At 37.1% G+C, this 10,210-nt stretch overlaps 3 protein-coding genes across 3 annotated transcripts; 1 reads left to right on the top strand and 2 right to left on the bottom strand.

Annotated features, from left to right (window-relative positions):
- The first annotated feature begins 225 nt into the window (after positions 1-225).
- On the top strand, positions 226-1,556 carry LOC133814428 (uncharacterized). The gene is made up of 2 exons (XM_062247389.1): positions 226-809; positions 893-1,556. The coding sequence occupies exons 1-2, from the start codon at positions 226-228 to the stop codon at positions 1,554-1,556; spliced, it is 1,248 nt and encodes a 415-aa protein (XP_062103373.1).
- Positions 1,557-1,744: 188 nt separating this feature from the next.
- Positions 1,745-3,514, bottom strand: LOC133816130 (uncharacterized). The gene is made up of 2 exons (XM_062248789.1): positions 2,909-3,514; positions 1,745-2,844 (listed from the first exon to the last, which is right to left on the bottom strand). Exons 1-2 carry the CDS (start codon positions 3,357-3,359, stop codon positions 2,453-2,455), a joined length of 843 nt encoding a protein of 280 aa, XP_062104773.1. The 5' UTR covers positions 3,360-3,514; the 3' UTR covers positions 1,745-2,452.
- Positions 3,515-3,557: 43 nt separating this feature from the next.
- Positions 3,558-5,466, bottom strand: LOC133816129 (uncharacterized). Its single transcript, XM_062248788.1, has 2 exons — positions 5,222-5,466; positions 3,558-4,446 (listed from the first exon to the last, which is right to left on the bottom strand). The coding sequence occupies exon 2, from the start codon at positions 4,444-4,446 to the stop codon at positions 3,580-3,582; it is 867 nt and encodes a 288-aa protein (XP_062104772.1). The 5' UTR covers positions 5,222-5,466; the 3' UTR covers positions 3,558-3,579.
- Positions 5,467-10,210: the final 4,744 nt, after the last annotated feature.

Below are 10,210 nucleotides of genomic sequence, written 5' to 3'. Positions count from 1 at the left end.
CTAAGCATACACTTTGAGTCTTTTATGGGCATGGAATATTGAGCATTCATAAAGGCCACACTTCATGGCTCACTAAGTGATGCTTCCCTTGGGACAATCTCTCAGTTTCACAAGACTTATAGGTGTGAGCCCGATAATGTGACTAAGTGACCTCTAGCCTTGTATTTTCACCATGTACTAGGGATTTTTTTCTTGGTGGATTTTTGGCATCCACAGTACCTGTTCATGCTTCAACAGAAAAATCCCGGGACGTTGACAGATTTTGTCACTGAGGAAAATCGATTCAAATATTGCTTTTTCTCACTCGGAGTTAGTAGAAGAGGGTTTCGTACATGTCGTCCTGTGTTATGTGTGGACGGTACCTTTTTAAAGACAAAATACGGTGGGCAGATGTTATGTGCAGTCGCGCTGGATGAAAATAACCATCTATATCCAGTTGCATTTGGTATTGTGGATAGTGAGAATCATGATTCTTGGAAGTATTTCATGTCAAAGCTAAAAGAAGCGATTGGGGAAGTCGAGGACCTGTCGTTTGTATCTGACAGGCATGCAAGTATTACACATGCCTTGGAAACTATTTTCCCCGATGCCTACCATGGTGCTTGCTACCACCACATTAGTATGAATGTGGTTGCTAAATTCAAGACTGATCATTGTCATGTGTTGATGTATAATGCGGCATATGCTTTTAGGAAATTCGAGTTCCACGCTAACTTCGAAAAAATCAAATCAAAAGACTCAGCCATTGCTCAATACCTAGAAGGAATGGGTTTTGATAAGTGGTCCCGTGCTTACTTTCCTAGAAATAGGTATGTCATTGTCAATTGTATTTTAATTTATGAAATCTTCTAAATGTATGTTACTATTAAATTTTAGTTTTCCTGGATACTAGGTATAATATAATGACAAGCAATTACGCTGAAAGTTTCAACAATAAGACCCGGGACGCTAGGAGCTTTCTGATAACTACATTCGTCGAATTTATTCGCTTCACACTACAGTCCTGGTTCTGTAATAGGAGAGAAACTAGCGAGAAGACAACTACCACTCTTGCACCGACCTATGAGAAAAATTTGGTGGATATGGTTGAGAAAACTCGATTCTTGATTCCTTATGCAATAGGGAGGCATGAGTTCCATGTGTTAGATGGTGAGCTGAATGGTGAAGTCGACCTCCTGAATAAGACATGCACATGCGGCGTGTGTCAGATTATTGGTATCCCATGTGCTCATGCACTATCTGGATCCCTTAAGCGAGGGGTGAACTTTTATTCATTGTGTTCAGATTACTATAAAATTGAGACATGGAGGTCCTCTTACACAGAATCTATATATCCTACTGGTAACGAGGAAGAGTGGATTGTTCCACATGACATTATGACAATAACAGTGAGAACACCTGCGCAGAAAAACCCGGTTGGTCGTCCAAAGAAGAAACAAGGTAGGCCTAAGATGAAACGCCATCCTTCCAATGGAGATAAATTGGTTGTTCCACGCAAGTGCAGCACTTGTGGAGGTCTAGGCCATAATAGGGCAACTTGTAAAGTTCGTGTTTGAAATTTATGGCATCAATGTTAAACTTTTTATTTGGGTACTAATGGTCTTTGTTACTATTTTTATTTGTGTATTGATGGACTTTGTTACTCTTTTTATTTGTGTATTAATGGACTTTGTTACTCTTTATATTTGTGTATTAATGGACTTTGTTAATCAAAACGACATTTTTTATATATAATACTAAGGAGAAATATACTATTGTGTGTCATCGAAATCAAAATAAATGTTCTAACATCAAGGGTACACATTCTCATAAAAAATGTCGATGCATAATTTATCCCTGAAGTACTGAATGTTGTCCTCGATGGCATATGATAAGGGAATGTCTCCAAGAATGAACTCCAAGTGTTTGATGGCGAATACACCGCAATCTCCGATGAAACCAAGAAATCTTTATTGTGAGTGTATTGAAAATTAAAGGAGAGCATTATTGAAAATCTGAATTTAGTACGTCTACCTGGTTCTAGACTGTGGGACAATATCAGTGGACATGCGCCGCCAATCAAAGTTTGGAACGGTGATCTTCGGTCTAGCAATTTTCAACTTGGGGTGTCCTTTAAACATACCAGAAGCGTTGAGTAAAGATGGAAGCATCCTAGTCCAAGGCTCCATCAACTCAGACAACTTATTATGGCTAAAGTTAGAATGATCTGAGTCAAATACAGTGATCATCCAATCAGCGAAATTTATTTCGCAAAGGACCCAGTGCCGATTTTCCATGCACCAGTGGAAGCAGATCTCGTTGCAATCACCCCAAGGCTTCTTGTACTTTTTGGCATCTCCTTTCAGGAAATCAAGAATGTCCGAGTCCCATTGGTAAGTCCTGCCATTTTTCTTGAATTCCTCGTATCTGGCAGGAATATATTGTGCAAATGATGAATCAAGTACGGTGGCTTTCACGGGGTACGTCTTCGACAACTCAAAAAGACGTCTCCGTATAAGATAATTCGCAGCGTCGAGATGCTGCAAATAAATAGAGTAACGTTAAGGAAGAGTGGATTGTTAAAATGAGATAAATGTTCTAACAAACATAAGAGACTTACAGTTTCTGCCAACCATTCTTTTGCCACCTTCAACTTCAAGAACCAGACAGGGGTCCCATCACAACATTCCAACTTCCTCGGTCTGCTGTTATCAATCTCACCGAGTACCCATCGGTTAAAAGTTGTCAACATATCTTGATCCAACACCTTTAAAGGAAGGATCGTAACTGGGTCCTTGAACTTTGGTTTCTTGGCTGCTGGAGTATAGTCCTCGTACCTTACTGGTCTCTGTCTAGTACGCGTACCTGTAAAGGAGCAATTAGTATCTAATATTTTTAAAACAAAAAAAAACTCATGGATTAGTCGTACCTAAGACCATCTGCACTGGCTGAGAAGGTGTGGCTTCTCCAACAGAAGGCTCGTAACATGAGGGGAGAATGTCGTACTCTACATCATCAGTTGGAGTGGGTGCAGGAGTAGGTGCAGGAGTAGGTATACCACCTAGTGTTGCCAGCTTCTCTAATATGACTTCTTGATTTTTAAGGACGATACCTAGAGTGGCCTTAACATCGTCCACTGCACCTGATAGTCTGGCTATCTCACCCAACAACTCCTCATAAGCCCCAGGAGCAGGAGCAGAAGCAGGAGCAGGAGCAGGAGCAGAAGTAGGTTCTGTACTAGTATCTGGAGCAGACTCTGTCGGGGCATCCTCCACAAATATGCCAGCCTCAACGGCTATCTCAGCCACCGCAACAGCCTCTGCCTCAGGATCGTAAGGTCTTCCATCCTCTGGTGCAGGCTGGATCATATTCTGCAGCATCGCATACCTAGGAGCATCCCCCTCTGTCCTCTGATATACGACATCAAAGAAGTCTCGCTCATTTGGTCGAGGCCTTAGGATAGAAATGCATGACAACTGTAATGGAAACACAACAATCAAATTAGAAATGACATAAGTTGATTAGTATAATTCAAAATTTCTTGAATTATTTAAATGTATTGTAACTTACATGTCTCCTCGCAAGTACATCCTTCAAATGCTAATGCTTCGGCTGGCCTATGCTCTCCCACTGTAGCATCCTAGGGAACTTGAATCCACAGGGCTTGGCATGTTCCTTCTGTAAATCAAGAATCGTCTCGTACGCCCAATATTGCAAGGCTGGTGGATACCCCTTGTAAGTGTACTTTGCCTCCACCTTAAAATCCTTAGAAGACTCCACCTCAGTGATCTTCTTCACCTTCTTACCTGGTATTGTACCACCAATCGCTTTCATATCTCTATTGAATTGTTTCACAGTTGTATCGAATGAAAGGGATCCCCATGGATACTTCTCAAAATAATCTAAATCCTCGACCATCGACAAGGAATCTCGCCAAATAGCATTGTCGTTCTCAGCGCCCAATAGTATCCCCTCCACAAAGTAAACCAAACCGAGCTTGTACAAATCATCAGGTACATCGCACATACTAAAAGCTCGTTCCAAGATACTGAACCGAATGTCTTTTTCGGGTTCCACACTGAAATATGTATCAACTAGGCGGGAGGAAGTAATGTGAGGTTCAATGTCAACGGCAAGTGGTGGACAGGAGCAGCTCAGGCCGGTGATAATGGCAAACTCGTGCACCCCAAACTTACATAAGTTTGGGCCCATCAAGAAGTGCACCTCATCGCCACGCGGAGACTTGACCTTCCGCAAAAGTAGTGTGTGAACCAATGCCCCAGAGAACGAAAAGGGAGGGGCTGTGAAGAATGGTCCAAAAACAGACTCATTCACCCTCCCCAACAATCCATGCTCCTCAAATCTTTTCTTCAATTTTGTTAACCTCCCGGAACCCCTATAGGTCATACGACCGACATAATGATCCTCCATAGGGATCTCAAGTGGTGGGATACGTTTGGGTGGCATCTGCAAAATATCCAAAAAAAAAAAAATTAGTTGAATTAATAAAAAATACTCAATCTGTTGTTGTCATCGAAATGGGATCGATGTACCATCGAAATAGCATCGATGGAGCATGGAATCGATGCCATATATGTTCAGCATCAATATGGCATCGATGTGGCATCGATAAACCATCGTTTTCCATCAATTATGCATCAGTATCGACATGGCATCGATGTAGCATCAATATACCATCGATGGCCTTTCGATGGTACATCGATGCAGCCTTTCGAGTCCACATCGATGCTCCATCGATGCTCCATCAATGCCATGTCGATGCTGATGCGAACATCTAATTGAGATGTTATTTTCGATGGTGTATCGATGGTGTATCGATGCCATATATGTTCAGCATCGATATGGACTCGATGTGGCATCGATGTGGCATCGATTATACTTCAGTATCGATTATGCATCGATGTGGTATCGATAAACCATCGATTATGAAAGAATCGACATGGCATCGATATACCATCGATGGAGAATCGATGGAGCATCGATTACTCACTATATGTCATCGATGGAGCATCGATGGAGTATCGATGGAGCATCGATGTGGAATCGAAAGAACATCGACCCACAAATTTTTTGCAGAATTTGCAGAATGCACATAGAATCAAACCCATTTTAAGCTACTTTTTTTGCAAAATAAAGATTAACAATCAAACCAGTTTCATCGATTTATACATTACGATTCAATTTTTTTTTAAAAAAAACACATGAAAACCGAATGTCTTACCTTACCGTGGCCGGAGATGGAGAAGACGGTGGCAACGGCGACTGTGGGGAGAGAGAGAGCTTCGCCTGAGATGGTGAGAATGTGACCCGAGAGAAAATAATGAGATAGAAATGAAAGAGTTTGGCTGGGAAGAGGGAAGAATTTGGTTTGGCTGGGAAGATGAAAGAGTTTGGTTTGGCTGGGAAGAGAGAAGGTGAGGGGTCTCGATTGATATGGGTATTTTTGTCCAAAATTTTAAAATGACATATATATGAGAGATTATTTTATGGTGGCATTTAAAAAAAATTAAGTATGTTATTACACATACTGTCTAAAATTTCCCCTCTTTTATATGTTCTATTCCGTATGTTGAAATCTGTCAAGAATTAAGTTTTACAAAACATAGCATATTATGAAATTTATAGCTAAATATACATAATGAATGTTACTTTGAAATTTTATACTCATCAAAAAGACATAAAACATCACTCTTTAATTTTTCCATAATTTTATAAAATTATTTACTATGCTAAACAAACTTTACAAATTAGGTTATAAAATTTATTTTCACGAAAACTGTGAGAACAATAACAAAATATAAAATTCATATTAAATAATATATTCAACAAAAAATCATGAAATAATTCCACCATATCCTTTAATAATCAATATAACACATAAAAATTTCATAAACTAAATTCTAAATAAAATCACTATCACTATCAATATACTCATTAACACATTTCTCTATCACTAATTTTAAATAATAAACACATCAAAAGAATATAATAAGAGAAAATACAAGTTTGACCCTTATATTTTTTTCGAATACTCGATCAATCCCTATATTTTATTAAATGAGAAATAAGATCATGAGTTTTACAAAATATAACAAAATAATACTTTGAGCCCGATTTTAATCAAATAATTTTTCAATATTGCCAAAATACCCTCAAGTTTTTTAATTAAATTTTTTATTAAATAATTAAAATAGATATTAAAAAAATAAAATGAAATTGATTTTAAAATTAAAAAAATCAAAATAGAATAAAATGAGAAATAGTCAAATCAAATATACAAATCAAATTATAACAAAATTTTAATGTGATTTATAACTAAACTAAATTATAAAAATTGTAAACTAAATTATAAAACATCTAAATATAATCTAAAAAAATATTCTTATCTTCCCCCAATCTTCCACCTATCTATCTTCTTCTTCTTCACAGTCACCAAATCTGGGCGTGGGTTCATAGGTAGCAAATCTGCTCGAAGTTTTTGGACGGATGCAAACGAATGGTTCTTGGCACTGTGGTGTGGATTGCGAAGGTGTCGAACATTGCTATGGATGGAAAAATCTCGATTACAATAGGTAGATCTCAGCTGCAACGGGCAAGAGGGTTGGCTGCGACATGGCTTGCAGAGGAACTTGCGAACGGATCAGAAGCTTGACACCCAAGTTTGAAATCGTCGGGACACACAAAAGGTTAGAACAGAGCTTGCGAATATATTTGTGCTACCAGATCTGGTTGAAGAAGAGGGAGAAGAAGATGCCGAAGCTAGAGACAGTTGTGGTTATGGTGGTTCCACAGTTGATGGACAGTGAACGACAATGGATTTAACTTTGGTTTGTATTTTTTTTTTATGAAATACGTGATATTGGTTCACACATTTGAACATATCTTTGTATCTTTACTGTAGAGGGTAGATTTGATGTGTAATATAATTTTTTTTTTGGGTGAAGTATGTGATTTGTGGAGAATTATTTTCTGTGATTTTGGTATGAGGGTTGAAATATGAGTATTAACGAACACCATGAACTATGAATCCTGATGAACATAGGAGAAATATGGTGGGTTTAATAGGTCGTTGGGAGAAATCTGAGTTTAATTATGTTCATATTTTGTTTTAATGCTAATTAGATCTAGGTTTTAGTTTTTATTAAAATTATTAATGTTTTCATTTCATTATGGTTTTTATTTTATTAAAAATATTTACGTTTATTAATTATGTTTAATTTTAAAATCATTTTATATAATTTTTTATTTAATATTTATTTTTAATAGTTTAATAAATTTATTAATTCAATAATCTAAGGGTATATTGGTCATATTAAAAAATTATTTGACCAAAATCGGGCTCAGGGTATCATTTTGTTCCATTTGTAAAACTCAAAGTCTGATTTGTCATTCAACAAAACACAAATGTGGATCAAGTACTTAAGAAAAGTATAAGAGCCAAACTAGTATTTTCTCTATTAATAATCATACCTTTTGTTTTTTCTTGAATGTTCTTAAAAGATTTAAAGATCAAATTCTCTTAAACACTTAGTTTCTTTAGATGTTTTGAGATAGGATTTAGGAAAAAGAAGAGAAAGAAATTGAGAGAAATTAGAGTAGAGTTGATTATAAGACTGAAAGAGAAAATTTAGAATATATATAAGAGATATTTCTAATAGATTAAATCCCACTTTTAAAAAGACTAAAAGTTACATGTAGGGATGGAAATTTTCCCTACGGGGACGAGGCCTCGCGGGTACTCGCCCTTAATGGGGCGGGGACGGGGATGGGGGTTATTTTCTAACTCCGAATGTTAAACGGAGCGGAGACGGTGATAAAAATTCTCGCCCCAATGGGGTTTGTTTAATTTTTTATTTATTTTATAATATTTTCATCTATTTTACATGTTTTTTAATTAGATTTTGTAGCATATTAGTAACTTTTAAAAGTTTTTTCATTTTATTTTTGACATATTTAATAATTTGAGTGATAAAATAGTACAAGATATATTAATTTTAGGTAATCTAATTTTGTTTATTTTATTTTTAGATAAATGGGTACCTGCGGGGATTCCCTGCCCCAATGAGGATTCTCCGCCCCACCTTCAATGGGGAATATGCAGATATGGGGCATCTAACTATAAGTGACACTCATTTGGAGATTTTACATAATATTTTAGACATTTTGAAAAATTATTAGTGTCTTATTTTGTTTATTATTCTTATGTTTATTTATTTTATTTTAAAAAAAGATTTTATTGAAGGCAATCAAACAACCATAACAATAGAAGGAATAGAAGTAGGGTAGCTCGACCACCATACATAATTGGACTCCCATTACTGCAAATATAGAGTTTCTCTGCACTTTTTTTTCCAACCTTAAATAAAAAGCACAGAGAAAATGTTTGAATGACTCTGAAATATCACATTTAATACCCGCCTAAAGAAAAATACCATGTTATTGCGATTTAAGAAAAACGCAGTGTAAAGTTTGAAGTGTGAGGTGGTGGGGACTTTTCTCTGCTGTTTTTTTTTTATATAAATCGTAGAGTAAAGTAGAATTTTCATTGCGGTTTTTTCAAAATAACTGCGGAGAAAAGTCTCACTTCCCTGTATATTGAACCCCGAGCCTTCCTTTCCTCATTTCAAGCATTTTCACTGTCGCTCGAAAAGGAGAAACCCTTCTTCCCCAGCCACGGTAAACACCATTTTCATCATTTTAAGTATTTTTTTTTCATTTTTGTAATGCCCCAAATTTCATATTAAGGTTTAGGATCTTGATTAAGAGGCGAGGAGGGCCATAATTGATTTAATATGCTATTAAATGATAATATGCATGTTTAGGAGTATTAAATATGCATGTGAACTCATTTCTGATTAATTAGGTGATTTTAGTATTTTGGCCATTTTGGGCATATTTAACATATATGTGATATGTGTGTGGTGCTTTATTATTATTTGGTTATGCTAGGGTTACTCAGCGCGAGACGATCCTAGGAGGTAAGCTAGTGGGAAAGTCACAACGAGATTTATTCTTGACTCGGAGTGAGTCAAGGGGTATTTAGAGCATTATCGGGTTATTGGGTAATAGGAATAAGAATTTGATGATAAATTGGGAGTTAGTAAGATCAGGGGGAAATTATGGAGGTTTTGACTATTTTTCCTCCGGGAGTGTTTTCGGGACCCCAAGCGTTATGATTTTTTTGAGGCTACTTAAGCTTGAAGTAACCTTTTAAGAAATTAAAAGAACGTTCAGAACATTCTCTTTCCCTCTAAGTTCCATTTTCGTCCCCCGATCGCATTTTCGAAGGAAACTTGAGTTCTAGGACTCGGATTCAAGCGAGGATTAAGGCATAGCGATCCTAGGAAAGATTAGAAGCTTATTAGCTGGAGGATTTAGTTGGAAATAACTCAATTGGAGGTAATTCAAGTTTTAAGTTTTTAAACTTTTTAAGCTTGAATTGGACTTTGTATTTTGATGAGTTTTTCATTGAATTAAAGCTTGGGTTTTATGGGTTTCAGATCATGGGGATGTTTGGGAACTTTGATTTTTGAGTTTGGAGATATTTGGATAGGTTTTTGGAAGGTTTTAAAAGGTTAAAAACGGGGAAAAATGTCTGGTCCGAGGTTGGGCGGCGACCTTGTTCTTCGGCGTTGCGGCTTGCGGCCCAGGCTTGAAGAAGCAGGTGGAGGTTGTGTTTGGCCTGAGGGCCACGGCGCTTGCCGGGAGGGCCGCGACGCTTGGTGCTGTTTATGGCCAAATTGATGTTTTGGTTAGGGGAACTCAAACCTTAGGCCTCGGGATCGTTCCTACTACCCAGTTTAGTGGGATTTGATGTCTCGGAGGCTAGGTCTTGGTTCTGAGAGTGATTTTAGAACTTGAACTCATTGGATCACCATTTATGGTTGTGACTAGGTTATCACTAGAGGCTTGGAATAAGGATCGTGCTTGTGTCTCGTTTATTGGTAACCTGTGTTTGGACCAAAGGTAAGAAAACTACACCCCTTATGTGACATGCATGGTTATTCTTGATGCATGTTGGATGTTTAAATGTGAATATTGATAGCATATTGAATGCTTAGCAATCTTGCTCACTTGTATATGGTTATTAATGAGGTATGTTGGATGTTTAAATGTGATGCATGTGATGCACAAGAAACATGTGATTAGGGCATGCCATGAATATTGAATATGAGATTGTTCAGAGCTTGAGTCTCTGTGTTTATGCATG

This window comes from Humulus lupulus, chromosome 2 (genome assembly GCF_963169125.1).
Source record: "Humulus lupulus chromosome 2, drHumLupu1.1, whole genome shotgun sequence".
In the NCBI taxonomy this organism is placed as follows: Eukaryota; Viridiplantae; Streptophyta; class Magnoliopsida; order Rosales; family Cannabaceae; genus Humulus; species Humulus lupulus.
The sequence above is the reverse complement of the archived record's forward strand: the minus strand, read 5'-3'. Positions and strand labels throughout refer to the sequence as shown.

Coding starts and splice junctions, on each gene's coding strand:
- LOC133814428 (XM_062247389.1), top strand. CDS start 226: ATGCTTCAACAGAAAAATCCCGGGACGTTGACAGATTTTGTCACTGAG. Junction 810..892: donor GCTTACTTTCCTAGAAATAG/GTATGTCATTGT, acceptor CCTGGATACTAG/GTATAATATAATGACAAGCA.
- LOC133816129 (XM_062248788.1), bottom strand. CDS start 4,446: ATGCCACCCAAACGTATCCCACCACTTGAGATCCCTATGGAGGATCAT.
- LOC133816130 (XM_062248789.1), bottom strand. CDS start 3,359: ATGCTGCAGAATATGATCCAGCCTGCACCAGAGGATGGAAGACCTTAC. Junction 2,845..2,908: donor GCCAGTGCAGATGGTCTTAG/GTACGACTAATC, acceptor GCTCCTTTACAG/GTACGCGTACTAGACAGAGA.